Source organism: Portunus trituberculatus, chromosome 43 (genome assembly GCF_017591435.1).
Source record: "Portunus trituberculatus isolate SZX2019 chromosome 43, ASM1759143v1, whole genome shotgun sequence".
NCBI lineage: Eukaryota > Metazoa > Arthropoda > Malacostraca > Decapoda > Portunidae > Portunus > Portunus trituberculatus.
In genome coordinates this window covers 24916806-24932086 of record NC_059297.1, presented here as the reverse complement: position 1 = coordinate 24932086, position 15281 = coordinate 24916806, and the positions used below count along the sequence as shown (strand labels likewise).

Below are 15281 nucleotides of genomic sequence, written 5' to 3'. Positions count from 1 at the left end.
TATCAGTACATACTTGTATTATTATTTGTAAATCCTGCTTTATCCAGCTACCTGTGATAGTATTGTTGGTCTATTAGCAGTCATTAACTGCTACTTCCTCTGATTCTTTATATTGAATGTGATGTGAATTAAGTGATAATTGAATGTGATATTCTAAGATTACTTTGAGGTAACATCCTACACATGGATTATTAAGGTTGTGAGCAAGGCTTGTTTTGGGAATTCGTGGTGAGTGTTACATATTGTTCACAGGTTGAATCTTTGCCCAATAAACGGACTGATGCAACAGCGCTTTTGATGCCCTGGAGAAACAATATATATATATATATATATATATATATATATATATATATATATATATATATATATATATATATATATATATATATACACTTTTCTTTTATCTTTCTGGAGTACATCGTGTTCTTAGGAAATTTACAATGAAAATACACTTTTGAACATTTTGTATGCCTGCGTGTGCGTTGTTAGCACCCAAATAAATAAGTAAAAGACAAGACTCTATGGCGCAGGTCACGGGGAGCATTGCTGACCATTGAGATGACTTGAAAAAGCACATGCAGACTCAGGTTAGTGACACGCTCACCTCATATGATGACATACCAGCGCTGGTCCTGCGTACGTAGTTCATGGTTTAATTCGCATTTGATTCTTTACTAACAAATATCCAAATCTAAGTTTTCAGCAAGGTAAATAGTACGTGCACGGTGTTCCCTGATGGCATGGTACGGAAGAGAAGCGAGAACAGGGAGGAAGCTTTTCACGTTCCTTTTGATCCAGCATTAGTTAAGTAAGTACCCTCGTAACAGACCTTGCTCTCCCAGTATAACACACACTTCTTACGAATTCCGATCTTTCTTCACCACCATAATCACCATCTCTTTCTCCTTCTCCTCCTCCTTATCCTCCTCCTTCTCCACCAGTCCCTTCATTTATGCATCCATTCATTTATTTACTTATGTACTTGTATATATTTTTTCATTTTCCCCAAAGATGGCTAGATGCGGAGAGAATATTTGAAGAGGAACGTGAGACATCCCTTTTATCCGTCGATACAAAGAGAATCGAATCTTCCAAGCGTATCATAGCTTAAACTTACATTACTTTCCATCATCAAACATATTTCCTTTTACCATCAAACAACCTAGTAGGAATGAAGAAGTCTGTTGGTGTTTGTTTTCCTTTCTAGATTCGTTTAAACATTCTTCTCCCTTCATCTCCAACTCTTTATCTTACTCCTCCTCCATCCCCTCCTATTTTTCTCCCTTTCCTTCACCGCTGCCGTCTCCCCACAACCAGACTCCAATCACAGGATTTTTGTTACCAAGAATCAAGTAACGAGGGACTGATGAGAGGAAAAAAATCACTCAGTATTTTCAAAAGACAGCGTTGAAAATATTATTCAAAAAAGTATTTAGAATGAAGGACAAGTTGACAGAAGAAGGTAGTTTGGTAAGTTTAAGTTAGGAGCTGCTGGAGGGTGGTGGTGGTGGTGGTGGTGGTGGTGGTGGTGGTGGTGGTGGTGGTGGTGGTGGTGGTGGTGGTGGACGGGAGATTTTGGAGTGAGGGGAGGGGTGGGGTTGATGGACGAAGAAAGGATCACTGAAGTTTCAAGGGAGTAGTTGCTCTGGTTTAGTGAAGTCATGTAAAAGTTTGCAGAAGCACTTAAAATATATATCAAAAAATCTAAGACACTAAGAGAGAGAGAGAGAGAGAGAGAGAGAGAGAGAGAGAGAGAGAGAGAGAGAGAGAGAGAATAAAAAAAGGGTAAAGATGAAAGAGGTGCAGCAAGTGATGGAGCTCCAGTGACTTAGCAGACGAAACTGTAAGTAAAAATATTTTCGTGGCCATAATAATAGGATTGAAATTTATATTCTACAGAGGTGGGGACTGTTAAGGATGAAGCTTTCAAGAACAGCCTGTACAATCTTGTAATAATGAACTACAATGTTATACTAAGTTAAAGAAAACTCTCTCTCTCTCTCTCTCTCTCTCTCTCTCTCTCTCTCTCTCTCTCTACCAGAAAAGTCACCTAGTCTGTTTCCCTAGCCTTTGATAAAGAATACTTACCATTTCGTTAATTAAAGTATGTCAGTGATGGCAGGCCGGTAAGTTAGTTCAGTTATCTTTCCAGGAAACCTTTATTGCACAGCAGGCAGGAGCAGTAATGAAGCAGTGCGGTCAACAGGTAAGCGAGCAGTACAAACTATTTACATATATCAGGCTGCGAAATCAGAGTAGTGACTTGCTTCAAAACCTGACTTTCTCTCTCTCTCTCTCTCTCTCTCTCTCTCTCTCGTGTGTGTGTGTGTGTGTGTGTGTGTGTGTGTGTGTGTGTGTGTGTGTGTGTGTGTGTGTGTGTGTGTGTGTGTGTGTGTGTGTGTGTGTGTGTGTGTGTTACAAAGCGTGCGTTTAATCAAAGCCTTCATTATTACTATTACTATATTAAAACAGATTTCAGCAGAATAACTCCCACGCGTTCTCCAGCTGCCCACACACACACACACACACACACACACACACACACACACACACACACACACACACACACACACACACACACACACCCACACTACACACACTACAGCTTCTAACATGACATTTACACTCCCACACACACACACACTACAGCTTCTAACATGACATTTACACCGCCCACGATTTCCCATTTATATATATTTCATTCGTCCAGTTCTTGTCCTCTGTATTTTTTTTCTTTTATGTATAACAACGCAGCGCCACTAAAGTCACTCTATTTTGGGTACATATAGGCACAAAAATTATCCACCCAAAATAAGAGCCGACACACACACACACACACACACACACACACACACACACACACACACACACACACACACACACACACACATTGTCGATATAGGAATTTTATGGCTTCATGGAATGGAAAACGGGACAAGAGAGATGGGATGTGGACGAGTGGGTGGAAAGGTGAGACGGTAGATGGAAGGCTAAATGTCAGGGTCTGTTGAGAGAGAGAGAGAGAGAGAGAGAGAGAGAGAGAGAGAGAGAGAGAGAGAGAGAGAGAGAGAGAGAGAGAGAGAGAGAGAGAGAGAGAGAGAGAGAGAGAGAGAGAGAGAGAGAGAGAGAGAGAGAGAGAGAGAGAGAGAGAGAGAGAGAGAGCATATGACTGATCGCGTGGCAGCAAGTTGGAACGTGCCACAGAGCAGTATCTTAAGGGCGTGCAATGTGTGTTCTTTTCTATAATAAGTATCTAATCTCTCAGCTGTCTTCCGTTACAATCACCTCTTGACAATGTTTAACCACTGTGACAAAATGACCGATTACTTATAAATGGGGAATATCATTTGCTATATTGCTACTTTATCCCTCTAAAAATATCAGAAAAATCCTCAAAAAAGAACAAATTAGTAACGGAAATATTTTGATTCGCTTTCTTTTGAATAAATATAATCGCAGAGAAGAAAAAGGCGATACAGAAAGAGCTTCCCTGAATTCACCAATGCAAGGGACGAAAATGTAAATACTGGTTGCATTAGCGAGATGGACCGAATAGAAAAAAAGAGTAGAAATTCTTGTGCAGCGCGGGTGTGGATAGAGAAAGCAATTATTTAGCAGCTTCAGAGGAATGCTATCCATGGAAATAACGATGGAAAATAGCAAGAGATGCAACATTGTGGCGGTGCATCAGGAAATGAAGACAGTCAGTTCCAGGAAGTTGAGTTGATGAGGTGAAAAGCTTTTTGACTCCATTCTGCTTAGTAAGGACTCTGACCTGCCACGTATCTATTCTTTCATGTCTTGCGTTTCACTAGAACTTTCCTCCTTGAACACTTTTTTATGGAACGATTCTTACCCTGAACTCTTTTTCTTTTCTCCTTATTCTTTATCCCTTGATCCTTCCTGAACTTTTTCCTGTGATCCTTTTCCTTGCAAAGTTTTCTATTCCATCTCTACGCCACCACATGCTGCCGTTGTTGTCAGTAGCAATATCTTTACGAAATTTTGGTCTAGATAACCACAAAATGACAAATGTAGATTGTAGATGGAAAGCTTAATGTCAGGGTTTTGTTGCTGTGGTTGTCTGGCAGATGGTACAGATTGAAATGTTAAAGATTTTTCATGCATATTCTGAGGCCACAGCAAGCCAAGAGTGTAAAGGAGTGAATCTTATCGTTTTTCACCCATTGCGGCTACAGGAAGTTAGTACAGAAACTAGGCATCTTTACATTTCATCTGTGGAACGTTTGATAAAAGAGGATTGTTTAGAAGTTCATTACGTTTCCAGAAATACAAGGGCAATACAAAATATTGTGTCTATCATACTTGAAAATTGGCCTTGCTAATGAAGAATATGAGACGGAATGACAGAGATACTGTGAGAGACTTGTGTGTATAATGTTTAAGTAAGGATAAATGCCATTGCTAACACTGACTACTACCAAAACTTCCTCGAAATTAAATACTGTTACAAATTTAGTGTTTAACTTTGAAAGACATTTTTATATTTTCTATTTCTACCTTTGTCTTTCACCAAATTCGCTAACCTAAAAATAAAGAAAAGAAGTCATGCAGTTATCAGTATTCACTGGGTTTAAAACAAGGATAAGATCAAAGTCCATAAAGAGTCAAGTCGGCAGAATAAAGGTCAAGGTCTTGTATTCTTCAAGATGAACGTGGGAGGATTTTATTCTTTTTACGTATACAGCAGAATTACTTGTGTTTGGTAAACCTTTCATAGTTATAGATTAAGACTTTGGCGAGGTGTGTGTGTGTGTGTGTGTGTGTGTGTGTGTGTGTGTGTGTGTGTGTGTGTGTGTGTGTGTGTGTGTGTGTGTGTGTGTGTCACCTACACAAATTTCCCCCTTCAACCAAAAAACCTACACTAGCTATATACACCATTAACAAAACACAGACCAACCTTCAGGCCAACACCTTCACAACACAACTACCCATGGGACGCAAGACAATGCCACCTACACACCTCGCCCACAAGCAAAGCAGCAGCGATTCCACTTCATGCACTCCCCACCACTCACTCCCGCCCTTCACGTAACCCAATGCTGTCTTACGTCCATCACTGCCACGAGCCAGTCACACCATAGCCCACGCCCTGCCTGTTATTCATAGTCACCAAGAAGGGCCCGCGCTACCATTCTTCTGGATATCCACCGCGCTTCCTCCGTTTTCTCTGCCTACGCCTACGTATATATATATATATATATATACTATATATATATATATATATATATATATATATATATATATATATATATATATATATATATATATATATATATATATATATTTATTTACAGTATTTACCCATCACACACACACACACACACACACAGAGAGAGAGAGAGAGAGAGAGAGAGAGAGAGAGAGAGAGAGAGAGAGAGAGAGAGAGAGAGAGAGAGAGAGAGAGAGAGAGAGAGAGAGAGAGAGAGAGAGAGAGAGAGAGAGAGAGACTTTACACTGCTTATACTACTTTACACCATGACAGGGATTCACTAACGCTCCCACATCAACAAGTCCCTACAAACTGAAAAATAAGAAGCCCGTAAGAACTCTCCCATAAACGATTCACTAACGTTTCCTCTTGGCTTTGTTTCACACTTCTATCGGAAGGCGGTGTTAGTGCATTGTTGACATCTATTTTTCAGCTTATTGCAGCGCATTTTATATGCTAGTTAGGTTATGCGAAATAATCCTCTGATTTCTTAGGAATGGGCGTAACCATATTTAACTATGAATGTTCATGACACTATAAAGAAAAGAACCACTATATCATATCCCTTTCTTACTTTTAAAGACTTTTGCATCTGTATTCTTAAGGGATGATCTTTAATTGGAATTATTTTAATGTTTTATGCAGGTCCAGGAAGGCTACGTCTTCGTAAAATTTGGCGATTCACTGAAACAGTTGCAGAACGAGAACTTTCTCAAACTGATTCAAATATTCCAATTTAGACACTTCTCCTCCTTAGGAGAAAATTGAATATTGTGATTGGATGAATTTCTTTTATATTTTTCCATCGCCCAACGGCTGCATTCTATAGCAAAAGAACCAATCGCCGTGACTATTTCGAGCTTACATGCCTGTCTATCAATTAAACACGTGGCTGTATCACTTCCAAATGTTGTCACGGGAACAAGCGAGCTTGCTTCCCCACAAAACCACATTTTTTTTAGAAATTGCCGTCAGCATTATTAATAATTTGCGAGTATTATAAATGGTGCCCATATTGTTTAGAATGAGAAGGGTAAGAAAACTGATGTTGAGATTCGTGATAAAAAAAAAAAAAAAAAAAAAAAAATATATATATATATATATATATATATATATATATATATATATTTCAGAATTAAGAAGGTATCGATAATTAACCTGTCCATTGATGAATCTCCGGCTTGACAGAGTCCACAAACATCTACAAAACTCTGGACGCTTCCACTTGTATAGAATAGCAATGCTGCCAGCAATTAAGTGTGGGTAATTGTGGCATCTGACCTCACACAACCAGCATTTGATGGTTTCAGATCGTGTTAACACATTTTTTCAGTGAAGGACTGTCATCATGCATCTCAGTAGTGTTGAAGCCATCCCGGAACACCATTATCTTTCCCAGGTCATTGGTATGCGCTGATGCCACTTGTATTTCCATATCTCTTATTCCTCCTTCTTGTAATCCCATATTTCAGATTTCTTGTGACCTCTGGCTTCTTCAATATTAATGTTGAGGGTTGTGTACTTGATAAAAGGCGCTCATAAATAGCGATTACGAGTTACGAAACCTTAACCCTTTGACGCCTGGCGGGATCTACGGTTCCCGGCTTATATTTATGGCTTTTTATGGTTGTATGCAAGGTGACGACAGACCTGTGGGGATCTTCAGTTCCCTCACAGTGACGGACTGGATTGCGAATCCGGCAACTTCAGGAACATCGTGGCGCACAATAACACAAGCAGACGACCTTTTCTGGGAAGTGATCACGCCTCCATTTCTCCTCACTTTTAGACCCTCCTCTACTAATGCAATGGTGAGTTACATCGTGATACTTTGCCAGTTTTATCTTTAGTGTGTCAGGAACACACAGAATGTACAAAACTATGCATATACATGTTAGCTTCTGTTCTGCAGTTGAAAACATAGATGGGTATCTCAATTCCCGACAGGAAGCCAGTTGTCATTTAGGGTAATATGTAGAATTCGAAACTGCGAAAGGATTATAAATTACGAACGTAGGAAATCGCGTATTGGTACCTAGCCTATTTTCATGTGTTTTGAGTAATAATTGAGAATGGTGAGTGCCAAAGAATCTTTTACCAGTGCCAAATTATTACCTGACAGTGCCAAAATGTTATCTAAAAATTATTGAATGTTTTTTATGCTACTTTCTTCCCTTACCATTGTTTTTTTCCTTTGGATGGTGTTTCAGTATAGTTACCCATACATTGTGATATAGAAAACACGAGTAGGCTCCGTGTCGTAAAAATAAATTACTTTATAGGGGCAACTCTTGTATTGAGTATGATACAACATGCAGTAGACATAGTACATTACTTAGCTATAAAATACATGTATAGCTTGTGTGTGTGTGTGTGTGTGTGTGTGTGTGTGTGTGTGTGTGTGTGTGTGTGTGTGTGTGTGTGTGTGTGTGTGTGTGTGTGTGTGTGAGTAAAATTATTTGTATTTCAGACACCAACATGGCTGGAAGGCAACGACTAGATGAAAAGCGAATACTGGAGGTTTTGGAGGACCTTCCCTCAGATTATGACACAGACACAGAAGTAGAAGAGGATGAAGACGGAGAATTTGTAGATGACCCTGACCAACCCAGGTCCATCTGTCTAACATCTGAGCCATATGCTACAGCTGATAGTGAAAGTGATGCAGCCCAATGCAAAGGAGGTGTGGCCACAAACCAGGAACACCCTGATCAGGAAGGATTGTCTACAAGCACAAATGGTCAAGAACTCCCAACTTTCAGTGAAGAGGAGCTTCCTTCTACTAGTACCCAACGCTATCAAGCAAGAAGACGGTGGAGAAAGAAATCAGAAGCAGCTCAAAATGTACAATTTCAACCATATTCAAAGAATGAGAGTGTTTATTCCTCTGCCCTTCATGCCTTTCTAAAATTTTTTGATGAAGAAATTATCAGTTCAGTTGTTTACCAGTCAAACCTTTACAGTGTTCAAAAGGGCAAAGCAATAACTTTGACAGAAGATGAGCTCCATGTTTTTTTTGGAATCAACATAATGATGAGCTACCACAAACTGCCATCTCTGCGAAATTTTTGGGCCACAGGAGAGGACCTGGGAGTTAGACCTATTCAAGAAGCAATGTCACGTGACAGATTTTGCAAAATTCTTAGTAACCTACACCTGAATGACAACCAAAAGATGGACCCCAAGAAAAAGGACAAACTTTACAAACTAAGACCACTGGTTGAAAGCCTGAATAAAAAAAATTGAAAATATCAGATCTCCTGGAGAGCATTTCAGTGTTGATGAATCAATGATTCGCTTCAAAGGGAGATCCTCTTTGAAACAGTATAACCCCATGAAGCCCATCAAGAGGGGATATAAAGTGTGGTGTCTTGTTGATAACGCTGGCTATGTTTTCAAGTTTGATATATACACTGGAAAAGGAGAAAACAATGATCCTAACATGAGGAAAGAATTTGGATTAGGTGGAGAGATAGTTCCCAAACTGACTGAACATCTCCATAACAAAAACCACAAACTTTTCTTTGATAATTACTTTACCTCTTTTCCCCTCCTGGAAGTCTTGCAGGGTCTCAAGATTCAAGCCTGTGGAACTGTGAGACAGACAAGAAAGGATTTCCCTATCCTGGCAGGTGACAAGGAACTAAAAAGAGGACAGTTTGATTATAGGTCCACACCCAATGGCCTAACTGTTTATAAATGGATGGACAAGAAAGCAGTACTCATGGCATCCAACTACCATGGAATTGAAGCCACAACTGTGAAGAGGACAGAAAAAGACGGAAAGAAGGCAATAGTCCCTTGCCCACAAGTAGTGAAGGACTATAATGACAACATGGGTGGTGTAGATAAGCATGATATGCTTCGACAACTTTACGGTACAAACAGGAAGAGCATGAAATGGTGGCACAGAATCTTTTGGGGTCTTCTAGATATGTGCATCGTCAATGCTTATGTTGTGTACAAGGAAAGTCATGGATCTCTTCCACTCCTAGACTTTCGAAGAGACCTAGCCCAAGGACTTCTAACATATTCAAAGGAACGTTCTTCTAGAGGAGCCCCCAAGCGTAGAAAAACTGACTACAGTATACCTCCATCTGTTAGGCTCAGCAACACTGGCATTCACTGGCCAAAATTCATAGGGAAAAAAGGAAGGTGTGAGGTATGCTCCAAGAAAGGGATAGAATCACACCCAATATCAATCTGTAGTCACTGTGGGATACATCTCTGTTGCAATGCAACAAAAACTTGCTTCTATGAATTTCACACCTAATTACTTTATGAGTAAAAATTGCAATTGCCATTGGAGAACAAGGAAAAATTTTGATAATTAATTAATTAATTTATTTATGCACTTTTGTGGAGTAATATAATTATAGAATAAGGCCTCTGGCCCTATTCAGACCACATCGGGTATTCAAAGAGAACTATATTTCTGCTAAAAAAATAAGGGTGGGGCCTGCTCTATAAATTTTATTATATACACAATCAATTAGAGGAAGACAAATATAGGAAATTACTATACATATTCAATAAAAATATAGTAAATTACTTTAGATTTATACATCAGTCAGCCAAAGAAGACAATAATTTGTGATAATGAAGTGCTGTGATAGGAGTTAATTACCAAAGATAATCACAAAATGTGTTACTAAAAGTTACTTTTTATTCATATGGTTCTTACATGAAAGGAAAATCATATTTATGTTAAGTAAAAATTACTTCCTTTTTTTTTTATCTTCAAAAGCCTGATGGGACTCTGAGATCCCACCTCTGTATTTCTACATGAGAATTACATAATGATAATTTTGCAGAATAAGTAGTTTCTTTAGTTTCCTAAAAAGATTATATTTCCAGATGGGCATGAAAAAACTAAACTTTCGTAATTTAGGTATGAAACGTTTTCAATCTCAGCGACCTAAGAAGTTCGTAAGTGTTTAGTGAATCGTCCTTATCATAGGTACGAATCGCATAGTGTCCAAAGCATCGCGAGGGAAGCATGTCCAGGACCAGTGGTTAAGGCGATTACTCTCTCCCTACGACGAAGATTTTCTCTCCTCCAGGTTTATCCAGATGTGTTATACTTTATTTTTTTTTCTATTTCTTTCTTGAGCTCACTACTTCCCTCTCATTCTCTCCATTTTCTTCTTCCATTCCTTTTTTATCGTAAAGTATTCATCTTCATTCACTTGTGTTTTGTTGTGGTTTCTTGGAACATATATCTTTCTCCTCCTCCTCCTCCTCCTCCTCCTCCTCCTCCTCCTCCTCCTCCTCTTCCCATTCTTTCTTCTTGACCTGCAGCCTCCATCTTCCTCTTCAATCACTGTGTTTTTCTTCCTCCTCTAGTGTTACATTCATCTCAATCTCTCCTCCTCCTCCGTTTCTCAATTTCCAATCTCTCCTCTTGAACAACAAGCAAACGAAAACTCAGAGCAGAAGACAAGAATCTTCCCTCCTGTGCTCCTCCTTCCCTTCCTTTCCCCTCTCTTCACCTCTGTTCCTTTTCCTTCCCCTCGTCTTTCGTCCCTTCCGTCTGGTCTCGTTTTCCATGCTGTCCCCTTCTCTTGTGTTTCCTTTCCTTCTCTATCTCCTATTCCTTCGTTTTCTACATTTCCACCTCTTTTTTTTTACCGTCTTTTCTTTTCCCTGTCACCTCTCGAATGGTTCTTCTTTCTATCTGTCTATCTATCGTTTATTTATTCATTAGTCAGTCACTCATTTTAAGCTTTCATCTATTTACCTGTTTATCTATTTCTTTTATCAATCAGTCAATCATCAATAAACCAATCACTACGTTTGTCTATTTTATATCTATTTATCTATGTGTTTACCTATATGTCTGTGTCTATCTTTATCTATCTATCTATCTATTTATCTATCTATCTATCTATGTAAAGGTATGTCTGTTTATCCATCTACGTCGAGTTAATTATTTCCATTTCTCTATCAGTTTATCTATATTTTTCTTTTCATCTCTCTCAACATATTTATCTATTTAAACATCTATCTATCTATCCATATATGTTTATACTTTTTTATCTCTCTCTCACACAAAACACACACACACACACACACACACACACACACACACACACACACACACACACACACACGGCGCAAAAGGCATACGTGTATCATGGGAGTTATGTTCAATGTGCAAAGTTGAACCATTGAAGGAACGTATGGTGATGGGACGCCAGATGGAAGAGAAGAAAGAGAGAGGAAAGAAAAGGAAATGTGGGGAGGGGGGGAAACAGGGGGCAGCACAAACAGGATGGAAAGGAAAGAGAATGAAGAGATATGGGAACAAAATGGAAGCGTGAAAGGGAAAGGAGGTTCAGATTTAGGCCGGGAAGTGGAAAATGTTGTTGGTAATTACGTATGGTTACCTTTTACTTCTCCTATTATTTTTTTTTCTTCTTTTCTTCCTTTTTATTTTATTTCCTCAACTGTTCTTTCTTACTTCTATTTTTTTCTTCCATTAGTCCATCATCATCTATTTTTCCTCATTTTTTCCTCTTTTCTTGTTTTCTTCCTTCCTCTTCCTGTTGTGGTATGACTGGTATCAGATTTATATTGCATTCTTTCCTCTGTGTGTGTGTGTGTGTGTGTGTGTGTGTGTGTGTGTGTGTGTGTGTGTGTGTGTGTGTGTGTGTGTGTGTGTGTGTGTGTGTGTGTGTGTGTGTGTGTGTGTGTGTGTGTGTGTGTGTGTGTGTGTGTGTGTGTGTGTGCGTTCATTTGTACCACCTGCCCGACTGTCTGCACCTTTATGTTGATCCTATCAGTGCATTCATTGACAGTAACTTCCACACTTTTCTCCAGAATTTCAAAGCAGGGTTATTATAAGGAATCTCTCTCTCTCTCTCTCTCTCTCTCTCTCTCTCTCTCTCTCTCTCTCTCTCTCTCTCTCTCTCTTATTCCAGCTTCCACATTGCTTGCTTGACAAATATCTTCCCTGTTCCGAATAAAACTTTCCAATAGTGGCAGAATGTGGGAATTAAAACAGCCGTATATCAGTTTGTGGCCTCTTTTTTATATATTCCACTTATCATAACACACACACACACACACACACACACACACACACACACACACAGAGAGAGAGAGAGAGAGAGAGAGAGAGAGAGAGAGAGAGAGAGAGAGAGAGAGAGAGAGAGAGAGAGAGAGAGAGAGAGAGAGAGAGAGAGAGAGAGAGAGAGAGAGAGAGAGAGAGAGAGAGAGAGAGAGAGAGAGAGAGAGAGAGAGAGAGAGAGAGAGAGAGAGAGAAGACTGCAATATAAACCTGATACCACAACAGGAAGAAGAAAAAGAAAAAAAAAAACAAGAAAAGAGGAGAAAATGAGGAAAAATAGATGATGATGATGATGGAATAGTGAAAAGAAAAAAATAAAACAGAAGTAAGAAAGAACAGTAGAGAAACACAAACGCACAGTTACAACATTTCCCTATGCACTTCCAATATCACCGGTTACATACAAAAAAAAAAAAAAAAAAAAAAAAAAATAGAACAGCAAATCTAATTCGAAGATCAAAAGAAAACCTTATACATAAAGAATATAACAGTATACTAGATTTTGTAATTCGTTTAAAATACAATCCTATCACAAGATCTTGTAATATTAATCCCTTCAGTACCATGACACGTTCCCATATTCATTCTGCTATTTGATGATTTTATACAACTTCAGATACTTATATGGAGGATTAAAATAGTGAAGACTGTGACCGTTAATCTTTTGACCTCCATAAACCCTTTCTAATGTCAATAAAATGGTCTTATCGTACACAAATCTCAAGGTAAAACTGTGTCCCAGTATTGAAGGAGTTAATAGTTATTTGCACTACAATTCCACCTCACCCAAGAAGCGAACGATTTTGTCTCTAATCCATGACAAGTAATGCAACGCTAAATCCCATAAAAATACATCCCCTCATTAAGCGAAACACGACACACCTAACCTGCCACACCACCAGATGAACACTACAGTTTAATCTCAGGTCCGAGAATATTGGCGGTGTGGAGGCAATGATGGTGGGTGGAGGGTTACGTGATAGCAGCAGTGGAGGGGATGATGATAGTAGTGGTGGTGGTGGAAGATTTAAGATTACACCAGATTACACAGGATTACATATGATGGTAAATGCAGCAACAAATTTTTTAAAAGGTTGTTTGGGAATGACTTGCAACTAGCCGATGGGTGAAGATAGGACAGTGAAGCAAATATAATCGTAAAGCAGATACGTTCCGACCAACAATGATTGATCTTCACATTAAAGCAAACAATTCAATACGCCCCCGCTCAAGATTACGAGAGAGAGAGAGAGAGAGAGAGAGAGAGAGAGAGAGAGAGAGAGAGAGAGAGAGAGAGAGAGAGAGAGAGAGAGAGAGAGAGAGAGAGAGAGAGAGAGAGAGAGCGTGCATGTTCTGCTGTAATGACTGAGGGATCGACCCTTCGCTAACATGAAGCACAAGGATGGCGAGGTAGTCATGGCCAGCAGTAAAGTAACATGACTGCCTCTTCCTTTCCTTTCCTCTCCCCCTCCCCCTCTCTCTCTCTCTCAATGCTTTTAACCTTCTCCCTCAACATTAAGTCCTCGGATCTGCTTAGAATCCACCCACGGTCAGGAGATTGTGATTGAATCAGAGGACTTATATTGAGCAAAACACGCAACAGACTGCAAGTGCGTCAGGTAACCGATTTTGGCCACCACTGTACATAGTCTGGCAACGTAATTGGACCAAAGCGACAATATTATGTTAGTCATGCACAAGAGGAGGCACGCAATATTATTCTCAATAAACACATGTAACCTCAAAGTGAGATCCGCAAACAAACCGAAATTTCTAAGAATGAAGTGGACTATATTGTTTAATTACCGAAATCTCTCTTCCTAGTCCAGCTTCTCGGGTATAATTAGTGCGATTTAGCTAATGACTCAGCACTTGAAGAACGCTCACACCAGTTTTATGTGATCGCATCCCTTTAGTGACTTTCCATCCCTTTTACTTTATTTACTTACTTTATGACGATAGGGGGTCAATAACGTAATGACTTTTAGAATGTCTAGTAATTCATCGTGATGGGCTCTGAACTAATCCTGTGAGGTACTCTATTCTTGATTTTTCCGCTGCTGCTGTTGTCTTTGTTATTGCTGTTCTTCTTTGTCTTCTTCTTATTATTATTATTATTCTATCTTCTTTCTTTTCTTTTTCTTTCTTCCATTTTGTCTCATCTTTCTCTATTTTTCATTTGTTCTCACTTCCTTCTTTTCCGGGTTCTTCTTCTCCTTCTTTACCTTTTCTTTTTATTTTCTTTTGTCATTTTCTCTATTTTCATTCATCAGTCCTTTTCCCAACAAATCTACAGAAAAAAAAAAAAAGAAATGGAAAACAAGAATGTTGGCATATATATATATATATATATATATATATATATATATATATATATATATATATATATATATATATATATATATATATATATATATATATATATATATATATATATATATATATATATATATATATATATATATATATATATATATATATATATATATATATATATATATATATATATATATATATATATATATATATATATATAATATAAAGAACATAAAAAAAAAAACTGTGCCTTTAATAAATTATCCACGTGGTGCTTTATAGAAATCGACGTACATTGTTGCCTCGTACCGTGTGATATAGTGGTACTTAAAAAGCTCTGGTAAACATCGCTCAAGTAGGCAGGTTTGCATAAGACTGTTTGCTGCAATGGTAATTATTCGTGGCCTATCCTGATAATGTGGAAAATCGCATTGGAATTTAAGAAAATACTTATACCAAGAATGATGTCATATAACTTATCATTACATATTTTTTATGGGGAATAACTCAAATAAGCAGATAAATTTCGAAATATAGTTTGACAGAACACATTTTCAGACACTCCGGTCAATTTCGTCAATAATGTCATGTCACAAACGTTATCCCCAGAAATGACGTGATGCGGCCTCTGAAACCCATTGTAGGATTACAAGACAATGG

At 38.5% G+C, this 15281-nt stretch overlaps 2 protein-coding genes across 2 annotated transcripts; both read left to right on the top strand.

Moving 5' to 3' along the window:
- The first annotated feature begins 7711 nt into the window (after positions 1-7711).
- On the top strand, positions 7712-8479 carry LOC123518016 (piggyBac transposable element-derived protein 3-like). The gene has a single exon (XM_045278517.1). It carries the CDS (start codon positions 7712-7714, stop codon positions 8477-8479), a length of 768 nt encoding a protein of 255 aa, XP_045134452.1.
- An 88-nt stretch (positions 8480-8567) lies between these two features.
- On the top strand, positions 8568-9506 carry LOC123518015 (piggyBac transposable element-derived protein 3-like). Its single transcript, XM_045278516.1, has one exon. It carries the CDS (start codon positions 8568-8570, stop codon positions 9504-9506), a length of 939 nt encoding a protein of 312 aa, XP_045134451.1.
- The last annotated feature ends 5775 nt before the right edge of the window (positions 9507-15281 follow it).

Coding starts and splice junctions, on each gene's coding strand:
- LOC123518016 (XM_045278517.1), top strand. CDS start 7,712: ATGGCTGGAAGGCAACGACTAGATGAAAAGCGAATACTGGAGGTTTTG.
- LOC123518015 (XM_045278516.1), top strand. CDS start 8,568: ATGAAGCCCATCAAGAGGGGATATAAAGTGTGGTGTCTTGTTGATAAC.